The sequence below is a fragment of the Phoxinus phoxinus genome, assembly GCF_949152265.1.
Source record: "Phoxinus phoxinus genome assembly, chromosome: 10".
Lineage (NCBI taxonomy): Eukaryota > Metazoa > Chordata > Actinopteri > Cypriniformes > Leuciscidae > Phoxinus > Phoxinus phoxinus.
Genome location: NC_136885.1, coordinates 29356819 through 29383029, shown reverse-complemented (window position 1 = coordinate 29383029; position 26211 = coordinate 29356819). Strand labels below are relative to the sequence as shown.

Below are 26211 nucleotides of genomic sequence, written 5' to 3'. Positions count from 1 at the left end.
TTAACAAAAAGCAACTCCCCCTATTCATACAACATTATTTAATTATAGCTATGATTATCAGATAAAATGTAATTTTGCTAAAGAATTGTTGAATTCTTTGTTTTGACTTGACTCATTCAAGGTTGTTGATTACGAAATAGACTATAAAAAAACCGGAAAGACGTGTACATGTGGTAACTGTTGTATAAACTGAATAATTGACTAAATTTGAACATTTTGGCCATTTCATCCCAAATTTTTCGCAGCATGCTTCATTCTTGATCACAGTTGAAACCTGTGGGAAACAAACAAACAAAAATGCTCCATTGGTCTTTTTTTAAAGGGCACCTATTACGACATTTAAAATGTTCCTAATGTTGTTGTGGGAGTCCCCAACAACAGTTTTACATGCATGCAATGACAAAAAACACTTTTGTTTTCGTATAATATGCATTTATTTTTACCTGATTTGCTCACCGACTCCCAAATGATTCGTTCAACGACTCGTTTTTCAAACCCCTCCTTTGCGCGACGCTAATCTGCGTTGATTGGTCAGATGACCCAGCAGTGTTTACAGAGATAATACTTATTTTTAACACGGAGTACAATGATGCTTTTATCAATTAAATTGTATCATAATAATGATTATAGTCCACTGCTTTATAGTTTGTAGTAAAAAACGAAAAATAAGATAAAGAATTTAATGTTATGTTAGCGAGCATATCCCAGAGTTCATATTGTAAAAGCACAATCAGTCTTTGTTTGCATTAGCCCGATGCATAAACATAACGTTTTTACAAAAAAAAAAAATGCAGTTGCGTTACTACGAGGTATTACTCTATTCTTTAGACAACTCCGAAAACAACGACAAACACTTCACATATCTCAATACAATTGTCATTGAAGACCTAGAAGCTAAACGGTGCTTACACAACAAACAAAATCATTATTAAGCATGCTACATAAAACATAAAAGCAACAATTATTAATAACACTTACAGGTTGTGATACGGAGGAGGAAGCTGATGCAAATACACTTGGAAATGAACCTTCCTTCAATATCAGCCGACTCGCGAATCCAAGTTTGATTGCATTTAAAAAGCAATCGTCTTCAAAATGGCGCGAGCAAAGCACAAGGCTCGGACTATACTTCTGTGGTATAGTGAATTGTAGCCACTTAGTCTTCAAATGCTCCTCCTTGGGCAGATGAAAAAGTTTGCTTTTGAGCCGCACTTCAGAACACAGCGTCTCGTCGCCATGATGTTTCCCTGCTGGCCTTGGAGCGCAATAAGTGGGCGTATCGTATTCAAATAACTTGACAAGTTGACGTCATCTAGTCAGAGAAAAAGCTTCGGTCTTCTAACGATTCATAAAAATGACTCAGAGTCGACTCTCACTTTTGAAAGACAATAACTTTTTATACGGTGCACTTTCATATTTCAAACTTTGCAGGATGTTTTTGTTCACTTAGATCTATGTTACACACTACATGAAAGGTAAATTTCAAAATTCCGTAATAGGTGCCCTTTAATTAACTGGCATTTGTGGGGGATTTTTAAGTTTTTTATTAAAGTTTTTTAATGTGGTGTTAAATTTTTCATAATGTTAATCAATTACTTAATCAAAATGTGTTCTGTGTTTCCCCACTAGTCACAAATCTGATTAATGACATGTTTACATGTATTTTTCATCTTGATTTATTTGAGCCATGTAAAAGGGTTCACATGAAAGCAAGACCATTCAGTCTGAAATTTAATTTATAGTTTAAATTTTTAAAATTTTGTAATTCCGCTTGTAAAATCCCAAGAATCGATATTTTAGTCCGGTCAGTTTAGTTAATGACAGAACTTTGTAGCGCATCTGCCATCCAATAAATTGTAATAAGCTTTGTTCTTTGTTACTTTCGATATGAAACAAAGTCTCAGCCTTTAAATTCTGTTAATTTTATTCAGAAATTCAAGGAATAAATACCGTTTTGGTGCTCTTTAATGTAGCGACAGGTCGCTGTTGATCAAGCGAAGCTTCACTGCGGAGCACACATGAACTGATCATCTCTTCCGATTTACTACTACTGTAGTTACAGGACAAAAAAACACATAAATGAACATCAGCTGTATGTGCAAATATACAGTACAACTTACCAAAACCTATATCAATGTCTCGTGTAATCAGGTTCAGTGAATGTTTTAACTTGTGAAAGACGTCAATAAAACAGCTTGTAAACAATGTCACGTAATGTTGCGTTTACCTCAGAAAAATTATTTAATAGCCATACACTCGTTAGTCAGCTATATAATGAACTGTAGGGGGTAGCATTTTGCTAATATTATATGCACTGTATACACATTCATTGTATTTTATACTCACTCAACCTGTTCTTCAATATTGAATGCATGTTTGAATAAATCTGTCATGTTTTTATGACAGCCACCATTTAAATGTTTATATTTCAAAAAACAAGTAGAAACATAATTGTCATTATTAAAAAGGTTATTATAAAAACTTTAAATGTAGGTAGCCTGTACAAATCAGATAATTTTAAGAGATAATCATTTAAAAATACTAATTTAATAAAATTTGTCATGTACTGTACCTGATATTTACTTCAATAAATTAATATTCAATTGATTTTAATGGAGAATCGGAATTTAATCGAATCGTAAGCTTGTGAATCGAATCGTGAAATATTTGCCAATACCCAGCCCTTGTAAAATAATACTGCAACTCTTTCTAGCCCCTTCAAATTTAAAAGAAAATTTTGGTCACAAATGTGACCAGTGGGATATGGGGTAGTTATACTAATAAATAAATATTTGACTGCAGAATGCAACAATTGACTAATTAGAATCAGGCGTTCCAGAAAGCAATTTCTAGAAACTTCTAGGAAGGACTTCTAGGAACAAATTGAGTGATGACTTTAGTCAATATTTAGAAGACTAGAGTCAATATCCTTTGTTGTTCTTGGATCAGCACTGCAATCTGATTTTAATGCCAGGGTAAGGGATAGGACTATGATTGTTTGATAGGAATTATGTTTCAGGAACAAGACAGGATCTTGATCCTGGATCATGTGTTTAAATCTTTAAACTTGTGTATAGCATAAAGTGTATAGCAACAACCTATAGAAACAGAAGCAGCAGAAGCCCAATTGAATTTCGTTATGCAGTCAAACATGCACCAAAAGCACAGACTGTATGGCTTGACACTGAGGAATTCAAAGCCCATCCCTGCAGATATCACACAGTGTCCCTTAATGAATCACGCCAGGAAGATTAGAGAGTGCTGGGATGCTCTTGCAGTCTCAGCGTGGATGATAGAGCTTGTAGTGCCATGTCCATCACCACACTGACATGACAATCTGCTCTCAGAAGACCTTTATTCATCCACTGTCATCAACATTCAATCACAGTCTGTAGGAAGCACTTAAGCCATGAATAGTACGCCTTGGTTATTACTATTTCAATAGAAAATAAAACAGAACATGTTTTTCATTTGTGTGCCATCAGAAGTATTGTTGTAAAATAATACAAAGCGGTCAGATTTGGTTGATCTCAGCAATATTTTGACCCCTATTCATAATATTGCCCAGACAGCAGGTCTTTAGGTGCAGGGATCTAGTTTTAATGCTCTCTCGTGTTCACGATGCAGTGCCCCGGTGTCAAGATCTTTCTCCACACACTGAGCAGAGATGCATTGTGGGTGACTGCTGTCTAACAAGAGACTTACTAAAGCTCAAGTTCCAGGACACTGGCTTTATTAGTTGTTTCCATGGCTCCAGCATTCTTATTTGTTAGTGGTTAATGTCAGTTGTCATGGTTACACATCTGATGAGTGTTATTTTGGAAAGGCTGCATTTTTCTGACTTAATTCCCTTCCTCTCTCCTTCTGTTAGGCTGACCTGCAGTTCGGTCTCACCCAGGAGGAGGTTTCACGACGTCGCGTCTACCATGGATGGAACGAGTTTGACATCAGCGAAGATGAACCACTCTGGAAAAAATATATATATCAGGTTGGGTGGCTAAAAAAAAAAAATCCTTAACTTGCTAATATGATACCAGAATTACTAGTGAATTTTGATATCTCAACTAACACGATAACACAATCCTTTAAGTTAATGAAATAATTAGTATAATTAAGTTTGTACGCATTACTTAAATATTCAAGTAATTGAACGGAGTCCATATTAAAATTACGAAAACATAAATTAATTATAAACAATAATGAATGAATAAATGTCTCAAAAGCAAGGTAAGAATAATTTGCTTGTGAATCAAACACTGTAATGTTATCTCATTGAGTTCAGACTGTGGAATATGACTTCCTTTGCTCTGGGGTTGAAGACACAGAATCATAAAAATTATATTTTTTCCCAGCCCTATTGGTCGTGAGTTTTCTTTAGACATCGAAGAAAAATTATTGGCCCACACTGTGTAAAAAAAATAAAAAAATAAATGTCACTGTGAATTGTTGCACCCTGTTTGAAGGGCTCCAGAAGCATTGTTTCTATTTGAAGTCTTGCAACAAAAAATAACACTATTGTGAATATGCCTTAAAGCTGTAAAACGACCCGGTTCATCCAGTTCTTTCTTCAAATATAGAGATGACAGGTCGCTGTCCTCTGTGAAAAGATTTCAGTCCACCCTGGTCTGAAGGTTTGTGCTGATTGGCTAAATATAGCTTAACTGGGAGGAATTGTATTTTTTCCCACAGTCACCCGGGCCTTCTTCAGAGCTGGCACACTTTGTCGCCTTCATCCTTTTTGGCTTCCATGCAGTGTGATATTTTACACCCCCATTTCTTTAAAATGGCAAAGCATGTGTACATTTCTAACTGGAAAACTTGTAGCACAAATATGCCATTTCACGACTGTCAAGTGCGTCATGTGGTTTATGCTGATAATTGCTGTGTGAAAATGTATTAGCCTTTATTTCTCATTAACGCTGATCTTTTTAATTCTTAATTACAAAGGCGGCTTCTTGTCTTTTTTTAACACCTGTGATTACACTAATTTTCTGAAGACGCAAAGCTCAGTTCCCAGTTTCACCTTTGTCATACCTCTGCTTTTCACAGTAGAAAAGCTTTGTTTATATGGGGCGAGTAAAAGCGTCTCAGTCTGTGAACAAGGATGTCTGAGGTATCACTGCGTCTCAGAGTCGCTTTAAGAGCAACAAGCTGTCATGCCTTTAATCTGTCACTTCACATTCGCTTTTTGCTTTGGGATTTGCCGACCTCCCTCTGTCTCTCTCTTCTGTTTTGTTTCCCCCCTGCTTTCTCTCTCTCTTCTAGGCACCCTCCTCGTTTACTACACCATGCTTCACGGACCAGAACGTATCAGACAGGGTTTTTTGTTTGTCAGGCGTGACCACCAGCACTGCTTTAAAATAATCTCCCATACTTCTTTCTTTTCCCTCCCGATTTATTCAAATTCTCAATGGTATTTTTATCACAGCGCCACCAGCCCTAAGCATAAAAACACGCCGTAAATCCTGATGTGTCACAGTAGACGTCAGAGAACGTCAAAGGACTTTCAACAAACAGCAAAGTCAAACACAGTTTGTTTTGCTTTCCTATGTGTAACCTGCCTGTTACTGTGTGGCCGTGGTTGGTTTTAAAAAGTCTGCCGTATTGCTTGCTCAAAAGAAATGATGAGCTCATCTTAATTGCCGGTTATGCAGACGTGACGATCTGCGGGTGTCAGATCCTGCCGTAGATTAAAGCTGCATTCTCTGTATGTGGCCAATCAAAGCAAGCAACCCACACTCCCATCGTTTTAATCTTCACTTTCTAGAGCTTTACCAGCATGGCATTAGTAATTTCTGGTGCCGTTGGTTATCAGGTGACCATGTTTTTTTTTAAATAAACCAAATAACATACATTTCCTGTCTAAGCAGTGTCAGTCCACTGCAAGCATTGCATTAGACTAAAATGCACGTTTGAGCTGTTTTAACTGAAATTCATTTGCACCGACACATCTTAAAGTCCCCCTGTGGCGAAAATGTCGGTGGTTTTTAAGACAACCCATGTACAAAATCATAAGTCAACACCATTGCTGAGTATTTTCTCTTTAAAACGTCAGTGAAAAAAAAATCTCAAAAACGCATTTTGAAAACGGTGTTTCTGACGTCACAAACTACCTTGTAACCAATCATATGACAACGTGTGATCGTCAACGAGTGGATATCTGAGCTGCTGTGAGAGAGTGGAGGCGGGGCTTATTTGCATATTCATAGAACTGCATATAATAAAATAAAAGCTATTTTAAGGCAAAAATATTTTTTCAAGGATTTCTTTTTTTAATGTAATTTTGGTGATCAAAGATGAGTTTTAAGGTATACAATTATTGACTACAGGGACTTTAAAATATGTCAGTGCCATTGTTTTGTCTGAACTCTCAAGATGCACACCAGTAATGTTTTTTTCTAAGACATGTTTATAAAAGCTACTTAAACGTTCTAATTGAACTAAGGCCTAATCCTGGCTTAGTCTGAGCCCTGTCTCTGACACCAGGCCTTTTTTTAAGCCTTCTTCAGTAGACTATAAAACTGGTGTTTGTATAACACTAATTCTATTTCCAATATATTTAATAAGAAACTAATATATTTCTATACTCTGTCTATCATTTATGTTTTTTGCATGACACATGTCTCTCCTAGGGCTGGGTGATGCAGATAAAAATATGCAAATATTTTTCAGCTTTCTGATGATATTCAGTACATCTTAATATGTATTTTCTCAGTAAATTGAGTAAAAATATATTTAAACAAAGTTTCCACATAATTATACAGTAGTGCCTAAAAGTGATGTCTGGAGGGGATATATTTTTTTTAAACCAGCAAAATATGAGGAAAATATTTTATATTTTAAATATGAGATAAGAACAAAACACTAAACGTGGTTAAGGTATTTATCTGACAAAATTATTTATGTAATATATTTATAATAAAAAAAAGCCAAAGTCTGGCAACAGGTTTTATTGTACTATGAAAAAAAAAAAGCATACATTGACAAAAATCAGTTATTAATGTTTCGTTGGTTCTCTCTTTTTTTTATAGCTTTTTCATAAATTTCTTCGTATGACAGCTTGGCCAAAAATTATGTCAGTACTATTTGGTATGTTTTCATTGCACTATAACAAATAAAACAATTGATACATTTTTTATAATATTTGAATAAGGGGGGAGATTTAAATTTACCACTATTGCAAATCTGGGATTCAAAATTTAATTTAAAGCGATTTCACATTTAAATGAGCAAATGCTGAATTTTAACTTTTTTAAACACTAAAACATTTTTTCACATTTTTTAGTAATAACTCAAACAAATAATTAAATCAGTGTTTTGAACTGATTCACTGAAATGTACATTTCAAACTAAGTAATTTACGTCAACCAATAGAAATACCCAACTCTTTTGGGATTTTTCCTACTAAACTGAACTATTTTACAGCATAGAAAATGTAGACCAATACTGCAAATCGTTTCGGGCTGTGGTCTCTTGCTGTCTGTAAAGATGCGTATGTACCTGTGGTATCTGAAAAAAAAGGGGGCTATAACAAAGAGGTCAATAATTTTGCTGTCATGTATAGCTAACATTGATTATTCTACTTCAATCCCTGAGGCAGAAAAACTCAGACCTTCACCTTGAGATGTGGAATACAATGAATTCTGAGAAGCATTGCACCCTCATGCAGTCTATTTTTCAAAAATTTTCTCTTTCTTTTGTTCTCCAGTTTAAAGACCCACTCATCCTGTTGCTGCTGGCGTCCGCTGTCATCAGCGTGTTGATGCGTCAGTTTGACGATGCTGTCAGTATCACAGTGGTAAGTTCCTGCTCACTCCCCTCTGTCAGACTTTTGATTTCCTTGAAGTACTTGATCAGTTTATCAACACTCTTGTGTCATTGTTTTTGCAGGCCATTATTATCGTTGTTACAGTTGCCTTTGTACAGGTAAATCCAACATACACTGATGACGTTACCTCACTTGACATGCCTTCTCTCTTCTGAAGCTATAGACCTCAGAGCATATGCAAATGTCAGAATAGTTTTGAGATTTTTTGTAAAAACTTGAAGTCTATTTAATGAGGTGTGGTGGACATTAACTGTCAGCTCTGTTCTGTTTCATTTCAGGAATACCGCTCAGAAAAGTCGCTGGAGGAACTAGGGAAACTTGTGCCTCCAGAATGCCATTGGTGAGCATTATCTACAGAATTCAAAAAGTGCTTTACCTTCCACCGCTTTAATAGATTATATGTCAAAAATAAGTGGCTATCAGAATTGGCTCAGGTTTAACAAATAAATGACACAAAATCAATCCTGTTTTCGGGAAAGTATTTACTCTACTCTTAAATAGTTTTGAAGTAAGACTCTTATGCTCACCAAAGCTGCATTTATTTGCTCAAAAATTGTGAAATAGTATTTCAATTTAAAATTTGTGATGGCTAAGCTGAATATTTATCAGCCATTACTCCAGTCACCAATGTCACATGATCCATCAGAAATCCTTCTAATATGCTGATTTGTTGCTCAAGAAAGATTTCTTATTATCATTGTTGAAAACCATTGTGTGTCTTAATATTTTTGAGGAAGCAGTGGTACGCTTTTTTTAGGATCCAAATAGAAAGTTAAAAGGAACAGCATTTATTTGAAATAGAGATCTTTAAAAATCCTTTGTTAAATTGTTAGTGTCCATTTTGATCTATTAAATGCATCCTCACTGTAAGGTCTTCCACCAAATGCCTCATACCAGGGTCACTGTCTGTGAAACATTTTATTGGACTGTGATATTTAAAATCCTCTATATTTAAAAAAACTGTTTTTCATTCTACTGAAATCCTCAGTTCTTTTAAAAAATAAAATAAATCTTAAATGTCTTTTGTAGGTTTTTAGTTGTTTTATCTATTATGTTAACCTGGATTTTACTGTACAAAAAAGACTTTAAAAATAAGCTTCTTTCTTTTAACTTATTTTTTTTTTACTATTTAATATGTGAGGGTTATCTGTGGGTAAGGTCTTGATGTCTTAGGTGTATTTTCTAGAGCTTTACACCCACCAAATGCATAAAAGACAGCCTTTCAGACAACATATGGAGAGTGAGAACGGGAGGTGTAATTTCCACTTCAAACACATAAAGTCTCTTATTTGCACTTCAAAACTGGGCCATGCCACAGTCTTGAGCCCTGTTCTCAAACACCTGTAGAACAGCACTCAGCGCGCACCACAATGTGTTATCCTCCTTTTCTCTGCCACTTTTACATGATTCTGGCAACCAGTTTTTTTTTTATTGCCAAGACTGTTGGAACTACATTCACAAAAGTATATGACCTCCGTCTAGTCCGCGGGGCACAAATCTCAAGGTCTGTCTACACGACTGCACTGGCCTGATTTCAAACCGTTCAACGCCTAATCCCTCTGATGCCCTCTCTATTCCTCTTTCCAACTCATCTCCTCTCTCCTTGTACTCTAGTGTCCGAGAAGGACGTCTGGAGCATCTTCTGGCTCGAGAGCTTGTACCTGGAGACACCGTCTGTCTATCAGTCGGCGAGAGAGTCCCGGCTGACCTGCGTCTTTTCGAGGTGTGAAATTAATTTGTCTCTTTCTCCTCTTCCATGTGTCTCTTTTATGCCCAATATTCTATTATGAATGATAGTTTGGTCATATTCTGATTATGTAAGCTCCAATTATTTATTATTGCCGTAAACAGATTAAGCCAATACTACAGTTTCTAGAGATACTTAATTAAGAATATTCACTGTAACAGAATGCCCAAACAAAGTTACTTTTAGTGTTATATTAAATGATGGCTTATCCAGAATTGGACTTAATTGGAAAGTGATGCACATGTAAACTGTTACTGTTACATTGTTGCCAGACAAACACATGCCAGACAAATATGTGCTTTGCGGCTTTATGAATTTTACATTCAAATGGCAGTTAGTGGTGGAAATTCTTGTGCTTGAAATAGCAGCAATGTTCTAATAGCCTGTTAGTGAAGCTGAACCTTCCCTGCCCTGCAGGCGTTGGATCTGACAGTTGATGAGTCCAGTTTGACAGGAGAGACCACCCCCTGCACCAAGACCTCTGCCCATCAGCCGTCTGGTACCAATGGCGATATCACGTCCCGCAGTAACATTGCCTTCATGGGTACGCTGGTGCGCTGTGGGAAGGCCAAGGTACAGTTACATCTAGACCTGAACTGAATCTACCCCTCCACAGAAGTCCTCAGAGAACTCATAATTCAAGCTGCCGTCATTCATAAAATTATACATATCCCCCACTGCTTGCATGTTTTTGTTTTTCTTCAGTAGAATTGCATTTTGAAAGAGTAAATGTTTTAATAAGGTAAAATTTTGCTGGTGCATTATAGGCTAAGGTACTGTTACATCTTTGTAATTGCTATTTGATGCACCGGACCACAAGGTACAGCACCTGTTAAAAGTTTGAAAACATAATTTTTAAGCAGCAAATCCTGTTTTCAACATTAATAATAATAATAAATGTTTATTGAGCAGCAAACCAGCATATTAGAATGATTGACACTGAAGGCTGGAGTAATGATGCTGAAAATTCAGCTTTGTCATCACAGGGAAAAATTTAATTTGTCAAAAAAAAAAAAAATTGTAATAATATTTTACAATATTACTGTTTTGATTAAATGAATGCAGCCTTGGTGAGCATTAGGGATGCACCGATACCACTTTTTCCAGACCGAGTCCGATACTTTCATTTTTGGTACTCGCCGATACCATAACCGATACCTGTATTTGTAATTTTTAATTCATGCATTTGTAATTTTTAAATGTATTGGTAGAGAAACCAAAAGAATATCAATCATATTAGTTGTTTATTAAATTTAAAATTAATTTGTTCAGCAAATTTATATTTATTGCACTGCATATTCATTACTGTATAAATTAAATATAGATGCATCTTTTTGTAAAGTTAAAAAACACAGCTATATAGGTGTTACTATATTCTGTTTAATATTTCAATATTAAGATATATTTACTTCATAAACAGCCTTCCTTTTTATCCCCATTATAATTTCTGTTGTCAGTGTTTCTTTGTGTGGACACAAACACTGTACACACGCTGCCTGGTATCGGTTGTTGGTATCGGGGCATTTTTACGAGTACGAGTACATGAGCTCAGTATCGGCCCGATACCCGATACTGGTATCGGTGCATCCCTAGTAAGCATAAGAGACTTCTTTCAAAAACATAAAAAATTAGAATGTTTCCAAACTTTTGACAAGTACTGCACCACCAATAATAACACCATAACCATTTGCAAAATGTAAAAAATGCCCCTTTTAAACATGTTTGTTTATAGTTTTTTTGATATTTTGATCTGTGTGAAAAGTTTTGAATTTCAAAGTCAAGTCACACAGTTATTGTTCTCCTGAACGGTCATTGTTAATGTCCAAGTACTCAATACAAGATATTCCCTTCTTTTTTTTTTCTTTTTTTTTTGTGGGATAAAAATAAAAATTGTATCATTGTTTATTTTATTATATTAAATAGTGTTTGTTTATTTATTTGGTTATCCATTCTTCAGATGTCCCCACATGATTAGAAAATGTAAAAAAAGTATAAAGATTCTATGTGAGACTAGACATTTTTCTTTTTCACTTAATAATTTTGCTTTTAAATTGTAGGGCATTGTCATAGGCACTGGAGAAAATTCTGAATTTGGTGAAGTTTTTAAGATGATGCAAGCAGAGGAGGTAATCAAGCATAAACCAGAGAGATTGATGCTCTAAAAAACACATTTGCTTCATATTTAAATGTTTTCTTTCTTTCTTTTTGCTTTTTAAACAGGCTCCTAAAACCCCATTACAGAAAAGCATGGATTTGCTGGGAAAACAGCTCTCCCTTTATTCCTTTGGGATAATCGGTAGACATCTTGTTAAGATTGTCCAATTAACATTCATTGCACTTTCATGAGCTAGTGATGCATAACATCTCATTAAATATGCAAACCCTAATTTCTTTTCTGTCATACCTGCCTTCGTTCTCTGTTATGGCACTAATATATTTCCATTTTCAGGGGTGATCATGATGGTCGGATGGCTTCAGGGGAAGAATGTTCTAGAGATGTTCACCATAGGCGTCAGGTATGTCCTTAATTAGCCTAGCACAGAGACGGATGTTCCCAAGAGGCATGTGAAATTGATGTGTAGTGCAGGTTTCAGTCTTTTAAGTGTTGCATCATTGCTCTCCTCTTCAGCCTGGCCGTTGCAGCTATCCCAGAAGGCCTCCCCATCGTGGTGACGGTGACTTTGGCACTGGGAGTGATGAGGATGGTGAAGAAACGAGCGATCATTAAAAAATTGCCCATAGTGGAGACTCTGGGTATGCTCTACATTGTGACGTAAACCAGTGGTTTTGGTTCATGACCCAGATTTTGCTTTGGAAACCATGTGGTTTCCACATTACCAAAATTGTTTATCATGCAAAAAGTTTTAATGGGTTCTCTGGCTAGAATTTTTAGCAAAATACCATTGAATTTATTTAGCATTGTTTTTCATGCTATCTGCAAAGGGTTGGAAATGTTCACAAAACACTGATCAATTGAATTAAAGGACACACTGTAAATAATCTGTATTCTATTGTCAATGGAACTCTCATCTAATGTTCTGACAAAGTCCTTGTGTCAGGAAGTTCCTTCCTGTTGGCCAGCTCACAGGAGAACAAAAAAAGTCACTTTGGTGGTTTCTCCCCTCTGTGGCCTTACATAATCATCAGTCATGAGAATCAGTCAGCCCACAGAGTCAAATGACCAGCCACACTGAACAAGCACTAATATAATGCAGAGTAAACACATTAAATCCGACCCAAATGCTCTTGTGGGTGTCAGTAACATTTTAACATTTTCAAGAAATGTTTATTGCTTTGCTCAGAACCATTTTCAACCATGTGATGAACTTAATGGCTTTTTACTAATAATGAAACAACACTTTTGCTAAGTGGCACTTAAAGATGTGCTATATTGTGGACATACTTAGTGTTTAGGCGTATAGAAAAGCTATTGGATTGACCAATCATAATACAGAACTGGAACTGTTTTATACACCATATTTTATAAAATAGATTTCATTATTTGACTATTTCTTTTTTTAATAAAACATTTTTTTGTTTGTTTATTTATATAAATAAAAGTTATAAAAAATTTCAACTCAAATGTTATTAGAGGAGCCATTTCCCATTTGTAAAGATGTTACCACTTAAGGCCATACATTTACATATCACCATAGGGGTGTTGTCACTCTGCACAAATGTTGTTTGTGTTAATATGTGAAAATATAATTGTGTAGGTGTCTTGGACAGTATTTTTCATCTTTTTAATACTGGGTCTCATTTGCATTTTCTTGTGCACTGATTTCATGGAAATCAAAATATCTTTGCTGTCTGTATTAAGCTGAGAAACCTCCCTCTTCTCTCCAGGCTGCTGTAATGTGATCTGCTCAGATAAGACAGGCACCCTCACTAAAAATGAGATGACAGTTACTCACCTGTTCAGCTCTGATGGACAGCATGCTGAGGTAAGAGCCTTGAAACTTTCAGGAGGGTAAATGATACTATATGACCAAAGAATGTGGACACCCAAACAGCAAACACTAAAGCCATATGTGATTGTTGGGCACTTCATTTTAATTGGTAGTTTGTCCTTCCCATTTTAGGAAGATTTTCCACCCCACATTGGAAAATAAATGCAGCGATTTGCTCTCAAAACTGATTATTTCTGTTACCAAAGTGGCTGGCTTGCCACACAAGGATGAGTTCAATTTGAAAGAATTACTAGTGAAAGTCTTAGGAACATCAGTTAGAATGAGTATTTAATTATATATATATATATATATATATTTTACACTACAGTTCAAAAGTTTGTGGTCAGCTTTTTTTATTAAATTAATACTTTTAAACAGCAAGCACACATTACATTTATCAAAATGACAGTAAATATGTTTTTAATATTACAAAAGATTTCTGTTTCAAAAATGTTTTCTTTTGAACTTTCAAATAAATGAAATTTATCAGTGTCCACAAAATTAGGCAGCACTAGTGTTTTCAAAATGTATAATTGGAAATCTTTCTTGAGCATTAAATCATTACATCAGAATGATCTCTGAAGGATCATGTGACTTTGTAGTTTATTGTAATAAAATGATTTTCAGCATCCATATTACTGAAGTCTTCAATCTAAAATATATTAACAGAAAACAACTTTTTAAAATTGTAAAAATAATTCACAATGTTACTGCTTTTGCTGTATTTTTTATCAAATAATTGTAGCCTTGATGAGCATAAGAGACTTCTTTCAAAAACATTAAAAAAATCTTACCAAGTCCAAACTTTGAATGGGACAAAAAATTGTATTGTTGTGCCTTGCTCTGTTAGGTCTCGTTTGTCCTAAAGCCATTACCTCATTAGAAATGATATCTGAAGTGTTAATGCTGCAGTGTTTCATCAGCCCTATGGATCTGAAGAGAAGCCTCTGGTTTTCTCTCCCAGGAACAGAAGCAGTGTCTCCGATGCCTAATGGCATCAGTGTATAGTCCTGAATTCATTGCTGTGCTATCGGCGTGCTCTAATAAATCTTCAAAGCAGTCGGCTGAGGAGTAGATTGAGTCTCTCACTTTTTAAACTTACTAGGTCGCTTCTCCCAGGTCTATTACATCATGCTTTTTTATTTCACATCCCTCTGGGCTTCAAACAGAGCACTGTCAAATACTGCTAAAAGTCATCTAACGTCCGTGTTCGAGCTTTGTGTGACAGTGCATTTGCGTGTATGTTAAAGTTTGAAATCTTTCCTCAAAATGTAATAAGTTCCTTGGAAAGAATGTTTCATGATTCCTTCAGTTTCTTTTAAAAATAAAGTCTCAATCTCAATTTGACAGTCCCATGATCCTACTTTTTTTTTCTTGTTTCGCTTTATAAATCCTATACTACTAAAAGTTAAATAGGTTGTGAACGCTGTTTCATGTTGACTTTAAGGTGTCAAGATCTTCTTTAACTGATATAGCTTATTTTACAGGTCACCGGCGTCGGGTACAACAATTCTGGCGAGGTGTTGGTGGATGGAGAGGTGGTGCATGGTTTCTCCAACACCTCCATCAGCAAGATCGTGGAGGTGAGGTTAAGAGATAATATTATAATATATTATGAAAAGCATAATATGAATATTATGAAAATATTATGAAAAGCATAGCTTTTTGGATACTTTAATGTGACGCATTTCATTTGTTGTCTGAAATCCTGTAGGCTGGCTGCGTGTGCAATGATGCCTTAATCAGGAGCAACACTCTAATGGGCCGCCCTACCGAAGGCGCCCTCATCGCCCTGGCTATGAAGGTACAGTGTGTTGTGTCTTGCAAGATATTCTGTATTAAGTATTGTTATTTTGTGATATCACATGCAACTATATCATAACTAAACCCAAACAGTATGGTTGGACGTGCCTGTGTTGGCTCTTCCCACCTGTTCAAACATGAGGCAACAGCCTGTGGCAATAATGCCAGCGTGGTACTGTCTGTCACCTCGTGTCAACTTATTTTGGCGAACAGAGAGTGTTTGAATCAGTTCTTCTCACTCATGCTAATTAAGATGAGCAGACACGCTTTCACACCCCATATAACAGGTTGCTGTGGCAACAGCATCTCCCTTGTGGGTCCCGGTTGTGTTAACGTCTGGTACATTAATAATATTGTTTTCACCACAGGGACATTTACTTGGGGTTTAATCTGAGATAATTGTGACTCAAATACAAGGATAAAAAGAACTAGATTTTTATGTTTTTTTCTTGTCTGCCCAAAACTCAAAGCCACAATGTTAGGGTGGTCTGGGTCAAGTCTTAACTATAATAATTGCACAGGGGCCAGTGTGAAAGAGTTTCAGACTTTTCACTTGCTGTATTAGGCACTTAGTCTTTTTGTTGAGGCATCTTGCTTCAATTTTCCACATGAGCGGCAAAGACCTTGTCACATATTATCTGACCTTGCCTTTCTTTTATATTCTGATTTTGTGTCTTTCCACTCTGTTTTATCAAGAGTTTTTCATGGAACCGGAACTGATCAGTCTCTTCGAGATTAGATTGGATTTTCTATATCTTTCTTTAAGGATTCAAGTGAGCTGAGTATGTAATCACATGTCCATTTATTTTCTGTTGTTTATAGATGGGTTTGGAGGGACTGCAGCAGGAGTTTGTGCGGTTGGAAGAGATTCCCTTCTCCTCAGAGCAGAAGTGGATGGCAGTCCGCGTCGTCCATCGCACTCAGCAAGTAAGCTGTGCCACATGGCATAAAGCACTTTGTAAACTTGGAGTAGATGGTGGAAGGTAATTGGAGCTGAAAATTCCTTGGCAATATCACAATAGTGCAGGTTGAAATTTACATTTACTTTGCTGATCCTATTGATTTACTTGCACTAAACGAACATGTCTTAAAATGGATGGACAGTGCCCAAATGTTTTTCCACTTGGCTGGCTATTTATTATTACTCTCAGGCTGCGCTCTTAAAGTATTCTCTGGAAATCTGAAGATCCAATCTGTGTGGCCAGCTTCATGTAGTTTATGGAAGTCAGGATGCACAACTGTTAATCAGTCCACTGGGAAACAAGTGTGTTTAGGTACCAGGCTTTTGCACAAGAACAACTATTTGCTAGGTTCACTGCTTTGTTTTCTGTGTTATGCCTTGGTAATAACAGGTACCAAAGACTTTATATACACTAAGACTAAGTGTGCACTCATAATACATAAGTTCCGCCATAAGGAATAAGTCCCGCCTTCTATATAAAAGAGCTAATTGACAATTAAAGTCATCACATCACCTCAGCGTTAGAAGCTCCGGGTGCTATTCTGAGAGGCTTGCTTAAGACTGCACATGTGCATTGGCTGGTCTAGCCTGAAAAATACGCTTTTTTTAAAAAGTTATTTGAGCATAAGAAACAACATTTATGAGACAGTTGTCAGATTTCATTGGTGATTTCAAATATGAAATGTAATCGTAAGCTTGGTGAACAGCTTTGAAAAATAGATTTTTCCTCTTTTAAAGAGATAGGAGCTGTACTTGCCTGACTGAAAAGCTGCCCGAGAGGCGTTTCAAAGATGGCCGCAGAAAATGAAATGCCTTAGAGGGAACTTGTCAGAACTTAATAGTTAGACAAATTCTGATCATAGAGTCTTCAAGCAATTATTTAATCTGGTTTGTGTGTTTGACCATTCTCAAAGACTCAAGTAATTATTTAAATGAGCTACCATTTTATTGCATTAATGTCAATGTGGTGACCCCTTAAAAGGCCATGATGTACTCAGATATACTTTTTCATTCTTCGCTTAAGGGTAAAACAATGTTTAAATATGTGAGCAGCGATACACTGTTAGCAAAAATCCGACGCCACCCACACTGAGAGTGACAGTAAGATGAATATGTACATTTTTACCAACCATAGCAAACTTTTCAATTTGGCCTGATTTTGTTCGAAATTACGTCACATTAGTTTAATCTTTGTTTTCGCTTGAAGCATATCAGGGTCTTAAATGTCATGTTAAAAAGGTGGTCACTACATATAAATTACACAGCCCTTTCCTTTCTAACTGGGCAGTACTTCTGGGTTATTCTGTAGTCAATAGTCTGGTTTTGCGAAACTAATTATATCTTTCCTTACATCTGATTTAAATAACAGGATAAGCCTGCCATGTTCTTTGTGAAGGGCGCCTATGAGCAGATCATCCGCTTCTGTACTTCCTACAACAGTAAAGGCGTCACTCTGCCTCTGACTCACCAGCAGAGAGAACTCTACCAGCAGCAGAAGAGCTACATGGGCACTGCGGGTCTCAGAGGTACAGCACTTGTTACACTAGTACCGTTTGAAAGTTTGGGATCAGTAAGATTTAAAGGAAAATAAATTAATACATTTATTCTTTAAGGATGCTTTAAAATGTATCAAAAGGGACAGTAAAACATTTAATTAATACAAAAAATTATAATTCAAAAAAATGCTGTTCTTTTAAACTTTGTTCAAATGCTCTTGAAAAAAAGTATTACGGTTTCAACAAAATATTAAGCTTCACAACTGTTTTCAACATTGCTAATAAAAAAAAATGAAGACTGGAGAAATGACAGCTGAAAATTAATCTTTTAAATATTTTATTAGTTAAGTAGAAATGATACAGTAATACTTGTATTTTTATAGTAAGTCTGTTTATTCTTTTACAGTTTTGCTCTTATTTCTCATTAAAAATAAGTGTCACTTAAAGGTAGGGTGGGTGATTTTGGAGAGGCTAGCAATAGCAAGCTAGCTTTGAAAGCATAAGATCCCACCCTCCCTTCAGAGCATCTCCAAAGTCATGCCTGTTTCAAAACATGAACACGCACAGAGCAGAGTCTGCAAAGCGTCACGAGAGATGGCGTTAACTTCCCTCATGTCTCAAAGCACATAATATTACAATAGTAATGAACGTAAACCACTTAGAGCTCTGACTTGTACCACCTGACTGCTGCAGATTAATATTTAGACAACTTATATTATTGATTGCTATCAGGATGTGAAGAGAGTTTCAACCAGGGTAACAAAAACTGTTTATGAAAAACATTGCCCACCCTACCTTTAAGTGTGGCTTAAACCTTGCTGTAAGTTACTACTAGCTTCTTTATTATGTAAAGCTCTGATGTACTACTTTTTACAAATAGTTTGACACTTCAGTCGCAGCTTATATGATTCTTAAGAGCATTCCTGAAAAGTTTAGCTTCTTTGGTTTTTCCAAACTGTGGCTTAATGTCAAACAGCTTTCCTGCCATTATCAAATCACACATAACTTTGAAATGACACAAATGCTCTTTGTGTCAACTCTTATGGTGTCTCCTTAGTTGCTCCCTGGCAAGGCTTTCCCATCTTACAGCTGGCCCGCTTGTCATTTGGCTTGTTTTGATAAGATTGAGTTGTCTCAAAGGATGCAGAAGAAGTGCTTTCACATATTGACATTCCTCTCTATTAGCTTCCTTTAATTAAAGACATTTCACGGAGGACAGTAATAATATTGAGAGAGCAGATTTTGGCAGAAGCTGATGCTCTTCATCTGTCCTCTGGCAGTGCTGGCGTTTGCTTCTGGATCTGAGATGGGCGCTCTTACCTTCCTGGGGCTTGTGGGCATCATCGACCCTCCCAGAGCTGGAGTGAAGGAGGCTGTGGTGACTCTCATCAGCTCTGGAGTGGCAGTGAAGATGATCACAGGGGATTCTAAAGAGACCGCAGTGTCAATTGGTATGACATTTAACCATGTTATTCCTATTCTGTCTCAGCTGTGTCTCTCTACATCTTCAACAATTATAACAACATAATATAGCTATCAAATTAGATATTCTCTCTCTCTCTCTCTCTCTCTCTCTCTCTCTCTCTCTCTCTCTCTCTCTCTCTCTCTCTCTCTCTCTCTCTCTCTCTCTCTCTCTCTCTCTCTCTCTCAGAATGTTTAAAGGGATAGTTCTTTCATTAATTACTCAACCATCACGTCTTTCCAAACCCTTTCGTTTATCTTTGGCACACAAATTAAGTTATTTTCAAAGAAATCTGAGAGCTTTCTGCCCCTCTATTGACAGCCTATGCAACTTTGACTCTTCAAAAGGTTAAGAAAGAGATTGTAAAAGTAATCCAAATTTTCTGAAGAGACTCGATCGCTTTATATGATGAACACTGAACAGATTGAATTTAGGCTTTTATTCTGTCAATGGAGGGACAGAAAGCTCAAAGAAAGTCTTACAGGTTTAGAACGACATGAGGGTGAGTAATTGATGACAATTATGTCAGAACTAAAAATAATAATAATCTAGGCTACATTCTTTTGCTGTAAATGAAAACTAGGAAGAATATTTAATCATTGTATAGACACAGCACTGTAGTGACACAATCAAATTGAAACATTAATATATTATTAGTATAAACAATATTTTACTAAACCATTTGAATACATTACAAATTACATTTTGGGGTAATAATGCAAACAAGTTGTTGAATCACAGTTTTGCATCAATTAATTCAACAAGTGACTCTTGGAAATAGGTTTCTAACTCTAATGCCACTGTTTTCTACTCAAGTTTGAAAAATAAAATATGCCTTTTATATATTTTTTCTTTTTAGTTCTGACATTAAACATTCTGAATATTCTTATTAAATATGCAAGGAAGAACTAATTTAAGTAGACTTAACAGTAATGGCCAAGTAGAAAGCATTTCATATAATAAATTTTGCAACATCAGCAAAGCCATTGTGAATATATCATGAATATTCAATATGACACCCTACTCGCATACATTTATTCTTTTGCCTTTCTTCACCACAGCAAGTCGACTGGGTCTCTATACCAAAGGTTCTCAATCTATGTCTGGAGATGAAGTCGACCAGATGGACTTCCAGCAACTCTCTCAGATAGTGTCCAGGGTATGAACATGCCTTTATACACTCTAATCTTCCTCTCAACACTACAATCCAAAAGATCCACAGCCGAGTTTTGGAAGGGTTTCAAATCCACAAGTGTTTAACAGTCTTGAGCATTGTACATTATCTAATACAAATGTGAAGATACGAGCAGTTACAAGAAAAAGGGCCAGTTCACACGAAATGGCCTTTTCCATTCCACTGTGCTACTTTCTGTTGTTTTTCAATGTAAACACATGCTAGACGGATGTCTTATGCCACGTGAGATATGGGCAAAATGGTTTGTCACACATGACACAGTGTTTTAAAAATGTGCTGTTAAGCTTTTTTAACTTTTTGTTCCGCTGACACGCAGTCTCACGTTTTTAACAGAAAAAACGGGTTCTGTGTGAACCGGCCCTAAAAAGTGACTTGAAATGAATTTGTAACCTGTGTTCACAGATAGCGGTATTCTACAGAGCCAGCCCTAGACACAAGTTAAAGATAGTGAAGGTGAGTGCACCAAACAGATTGTTTGTGATTGTACTCCGCATATGGTCATAAGTTTTTTAGCATGTTTTTTCTGGCTTCAGTCCTTACAGAACATCGGTGCAGTTGTGGCTATGACGGGAGACGGTGTTAATGACGCAGTGGCTCTGAAGGCAGCAGACATCGGTGTGGCTATGGGTCAGACCGGCACTGATGTCTGCAAAGAGGCAGCAGACATGATCCTGGTAGACGACGACTTTCAAACTATCTTGTGAGCATACGGTTTTTTTGGGGGGGCTATTTCAGACTTTTACGGACTGTTGTTTGATGTCTGATGATGCGTTTACACGTCCTCAAGCCTTTGTTTCTCACTCTAGGTCTGCCATTGAAGAAGGTAAAGGGATTTACAACAACATTAAGAACTTTGTGCGCTTTCAGCTGAGCACGTGAGTTGGCATATTTATATGATATAAATACGTTTATGTTTACCTTTTTTTTTTTATATAACTTTTTTTAATTGTGATTTATTTTAAAATGTAATTTATTCCTGTAATGGAAAAGCTGAATTTTCAGCATCATTACTCCAGTCTTCAGTAGCTGAAGTTTCCGAAAAAAAAAAAAAAATGGTAAAACAACGACTGTGAATTAGCTGCGATTCAATCAAGTTGTTTAAACGGATGACGGTGGTATTGGTAACCTAGTTACCGACAATCAGCGGAAACAGCCGATTAGTTGCATGGGTTTAATGTTCGCTACGTCAGAATTCCATCTCCCATTATTCGCTCCTCCTAATTAACTCCTTTCCGCACAATTCAAAAACCACCTCAAGCGAGTGTGTTAAGTTTTTTTCTGAAATTTAGCAAAAAGTAGCGATACTTCAAAATGCCATAAAAACGTTGGTGGAAACATTAGCTAGTGTCACATGTTCCTCCAAAAATCATTTTATTATGCTGATTTGGAGCTCAAGAAACCTTTCTTATTATTAATAATGTTGAACGTTTTTAAAGTTGTAGAAATAAAAAGTTTAAAAGAACAGAATTTATTCTAAATAGAAATCTTTTGTAACATAAATGCTTCCTTGATGAACAGAAGTATTCTTTTTTTATATATATTGTATTATTTATATGTGATTATATAAACATTTAAATGTATATATTATATATGATCTATTCTTTGTTTTTTTATTCATTTTACTTTTACTTATACTGTACAATAATTTATTTATTTTGTGTGTGTGTGTATATATACATATATATATATATATATATATATATATATATATATATATATTAGTAATATTTGAGATGATCCATTAAAATAATCTCTGAATCTTTGTGCTCACTTTCTTTAGGAGCATTGCTGCCCTTACCCTCATCTCCCTGGCAACGCTTATGAATTTCCCCAACCCTCTGAATGCCATGCAAATCCTCTGGATCAACATCATAATGGACGGGCCACCAGCCCAGAGGTAATAAATTGATTACAAACAGATTTATCACCGCCATTGGTCAGGACAAATTATTTTTGGTACAAGAATGAACTTTAAATCTTTTTCTAGTTTGGGAGTGGAGCCTGTTGATCGGGACGTGATCAGGAAACCCCCGCGGAACGTCCGAGACAGCATCATCACACGCAGTCTGATAGTGAAAATCCTCGTGTCGTCCTTCGTCATCGTTTGCGGCACTCTGTTTGTGTTCTGGAGAGAGGTAGGTAGTATTCAGCTGATGAAGGCCTTCCTGCACATCATTTGTGTTTTGCTTTGTTTTTCATTTGTGTTCCATTTATATTCAAAACAGGGCATTAGGTAAATGACTGAACGATTTGTTAACACTGTGCCTTGTGTTTGTTAGAGGCATCATGCAATGCTGTTTCTATATTACCTTTGTGGTGTTTTTTTGCCTGTCTACTTGAGAATTAATGTGGAGCCTTGCTACAGGAGTGCAATTACCGTTCCTAGCCTTTAATTGGTTAGCAACACTTTAAACAAGAGCTGTAAAATGATTAAGTACTGTTTTCTCTGGTAAGTAGCATCGAAACGGCTTTGGAAAATGAAGTACATTAAATCTGATTAAATAATTGTCTCCTGAAAGCTACAGGAACGATGCTAAAAGCTTTTCAAGGAACCAAAAAAGCATGTCCTTGTTTTTGTTTTTTTCCCACCACTTCTCCTGTCTAATAAATATTTATTTATTTTTCCTTTTTTTTCAGCTGCGTGACAACGGGATCACCCCACGGGACACCACCATGACGTTTACCTGTTTTGTGTTCTTCGATATGTTCAACGCTCTCAGTTCTCGATCACAGGTATAAGCAACATCGAAAATCAATAAATGCACAAGCTTGTTTCCGGTTTAAGATTCCGGCAGAATCTTAAACACTGCCACCTGCTGTAGGGAATATGAGTCATGTTGTTCAAAAAGTTCAAAATGGCAATGTGCGTTTTGGTGTCTTTAAGGCCTGTATTTTATGCCAATATATCATTAGAGGTCTCTCTTCACTGTTTTTGTCATCCTGCAGACACGGATGGTGCACGAGATGGGCTTATGCAGTAACAGGATGTTCTGCTATGCTGTGCTGGGCTCCATCATGGGCCAACTCCTGGTCATATACTTCCCTCCACTACAGAAGGTCTTTCAAACAGAGAGTCTCAGCATTTTAGGTATGCAAACAAAAAAGTACAGGAAACCATAGTACACCACATTTTTCTTATCACATGCAGTGGAGCCTAAAAAATATGTAACATACAGACGAAATCGATTCTGTGCTATTTCTAGTTCTATAATAATTAAGTAAATATGTGACATTGATCATCTGTCAGATGTTCTTGCTTCCATTGAATTTCAAGATGCTAATTGGAACTCTCTCTAATCATCCTAGAGCTTTTTGTTCTTTTAGTATTATTTATATGCTATTATAGTATTTATTAGCATGTAAGTTTTAGTCATGTTGTTGTGATTTGTCCATTTTTAGTTGTTTTGTCATTTTTATTAGTTAATTTCTATTTATCTTTATTTTTATTTCAGTAAAAAAAAAAAAAAACGTTGTACTTCAGCTTAAACTTGGTTTTAGAGGTAAATAGCCCTGTCCTAGAGAACATAATTATCATGTTTACATTAATGATTGCATTATTCAAAAATCCACAAGTTAAAACAAATCACTTAATACAAAGGGCCAGATTTACTAAACAGGGCAGATTAGCGTGAGAGCGCAATTCCAAAAAAGCATGTGATCTACTGACGACATGAAAATGAAAGAACAGACATATCCGTAATGACCAACGCAATCTATTAAGAGCAGCGCAAATTAGCCTCTGTTTTTTGGCCAGTAAATAAACCTTAGTTAATCACCTTCCGTGATTCAGTTTCATATTCATATTCAGAAACTCCTACATAATGCATATGCAATAAAGTCAGCCACAAAAATAACAGTGTCACCTTTTCACTGCATGTCTTTAGTAAATCCTGACAGTAGTTTTTTAACGCCAAAAGAGGGATTGCCCTGGCGCAAGCTGTTAGTAAATCTGGCCCCAAATATTAATTCTGAAAATTTAAATTTGTATATTTTAAATTGAGTCAATATGTTCAGCTAATAAAATAATCGAATTCTTTATTCTAACAAAAAAAAAAAATGTATTGGCATATTATGTACCGGTAATTCATTTTAACAATTTTTTTCCCCTGTGTATTTAATTAATTTATTTGAGTACCCGCACTTATTGTGTCTAGGGTGTTTCACGTAACGTGTTCACTGATATATGCACCATCCTCTCCGTGCAGATCTGCTGTTCCTGCTGGGCCTCACGTCCTCTGTCTGTGTGGTTTCGGAAGTTATAAAGAAATTAGAGCGACTCAGAGGTGGAGAAAAAATGGCAGACCCTGAGGATTTCCATGACGTATGACACACATTGTGTCCCGTGCAGGAGATGGTGGGTGGGGCTGCGGCATGTGGTTTAGAATGTCGCTCGGGCCGGTCTCATACCGTACGAAACAATACAGAGTGATCATTCGGGCCCGACCTGTATGTACAGTCACTTTTTGAATGTCAAGACCAGGAGCTGATTTTGGAGCAATCTGATGCGCGCCCTTGCCCGAGGAGATGCTTTGGTGTGCTGCTTTATGACTGTACTACTTCCCATAGCATCTGGGCGAACTTTATTTATGAGATGCTGTATCTGTCCATACAGTGGCTGTTTTGATTTCATGATTTAAGGGATGTATTATGATTTTTCTATATTATTATTATTATTAAAATGATTTTGTGTCTTCTAAATCTACTTTTGTTTAAACATTTCTGGTTAGAGGTTTGTGGAACAATATGGATAATGCCTTTCTGCATTCCAGATTCTAAAATTATGCTTAAAATCATTTATTTTCCATGGGAAAAAGCTTTTGTCCTCTTAAACCGTGAGTGTTCCTGTGTTTGGTGGAACGGACCACTTGTTTTGGGTCATGATGAGACTTGAGGTGTGAATTAATGCGTACCAAACCATCACATCATTTACTTAAAAAAGAAAAAGAAAAAAATTAACTCCATACAACGCCCTGTTTTGAGTCTGTTGAAGATACAGGATCCCACAATATGAAAGCATTACGAGATTACAGGGTCCAACTTATGACGACCTTCAAGGTACATGCACTAGTAGTTCTTTTCCCTTTATAGTAGACTGATGGTTAATACAACTGGCTTGTACAATTACTTATCAGTTCCTCTGTATTTACATATTTTCAGTACTACATTATTACTTTCCTTATGTTAATACACTGGTATCTGGGCCATCTGAAGATAGATTTTGCCTTTTTCACCTTACTTTGGCTTTTATCTCTAGTGTTATTTATTTTCTCACCAGCTTGGTTAGGTGAATGCTTAGTATTTTAAGGTTTAATGATGTAGTTGGTTAAATGGATGCTCATGTTGGGTGTACAGAAATGTTAGACTAACACTAACCCCATGCCGAAAAAGCTCAGTGCAGCCCACCAGCATTGAACTATTCCCATCTGCCAACTCTGTATCTTGTTTCTGTGGTACAGGTAAAGATGATGCACTTGAGTTTTTACAGTGTGTGATCTTATCTCTCCTCTGTATTGCAGATATTGGTTCTTTATGGCCACATTGTGCAATTTCTTTAATGCCCATTCTGTTTTCTAGCATCGCTCTTGCTTTGAAAACGAAACAATGTAATACACTGATAATAAACAGTATAAATTTAAATGAAGGGTGATAGGTAAAGCTTTTTTTATTTTTATCTTTTTGAGATTGTATTTATTTTATTGTGGTTTGCACAGCTGAAACCAGTAATCTGTTGTGGTCATTTCAGAACACAATTGTACAATACATTTTTTT

The 26211-nt window shown here is 36.2% G+C and overlaps 1 protein-coding gene across 2 annotated transcripts in view; it reads left to right on the top strand.

Annotated features, from left to right (window-relative positions):
* Nucleotides 1-26085, top strand: part of atp2c1 (ATPase secretory pathway Ca2+ transporting 1) — a 35118-nt gene extending 9033 nt beyond the window's left edge. For both annotated transcript variants that reach the window (XM_079625003.1, XM_079625004.1), the window contains exons 3-27: nucleotides 3872-3988; nucleotides 7709-7798; nucleotides 7891-7926; nucleotides 8107-8168; nucleotides 9443-9551; nucleotides 9993-10148; nucleotides 11633-11701; nucleotides 11796-11871; nucleotides 12025-12091; nucleotides 12205-12329; nucleotides 13422-13519; nucleotides 15013-15108; nucleotides 15240-15329; nucleotides 16151-16255; nucleotides 17659-17815; nucleotides 19066-19236; nucleotides 20309-20406; nucleotides 20845-20895; nucleotides 20976-21142; nucleotides 21249-21317; nucleotides 22223-22339; nucleotides 22430-22577; nucleotides 23080-23175; nucleotides 23389-23530; nucleotides 24648-26085. In XM_079625003.1, coding sequence (XP_079481129.1) covers nucleotides 3872-3988; nucleotides 7709-7798; nucleotides 7891-7926; nucleotides 8107-8168; nucleotides 9443-9551; nucleotides 9993-10148; nucleotides 11633-11701; nucleotides 11796-11871; nucleotides 12025-12091; nucleotides 12205-12329; nucleotides 13422-13519; nucleotides 15013-15108; nucleotides 15240-15329; nucleotides 16151-16255; nucleotides 17659-17815; nucleotides 19066-19236; nucleotides 20309-20406; nucleotides 20845-20895; nucleotides 20976-21142; nucleotides 21249-21317; nucleotides 22223-22339; nucleotides 22430-22577; nucleotides 23080-23175; nucleotides 23389-23530; nucleotides 24648-24769 — 2634 coding nt within the window. In that variant the 3' untranslated portion in view covers nucleotides 24770-26085. The remainder of the gene's footprint in view (nucleotides 1-3871; nucleotides 3989-7708; nucleotides 7799-7890; nucleotides 7927-8106; nucleotides 8169-9442; nucleotides 9552-9992; nucleotides 10149-11632; nucleotides 11702-11795; nucleotides 11872-12024; nucleotides 12092-12204; nucleotides 12330-13421; nucleotides 13520-15012; nucleotides 15109-15239; nucleotides 15330-16150; nucleotides 16256-17658; nucleotides 17816-19065; nucleotides 19237-20308; nucleotides 20407-20844; nucleotides 20896-20975; nucleotides 21143-21248; nucleotides 21318-22222; nucleotides 22340-22429; nucleotides 22578-23079; nucleotides 23176-23388; nucleotides 23531-24647) is intronic.
* The last annotated feature ends 126 nt before the right edge of the window (nucleotides 26086-26211 follow it).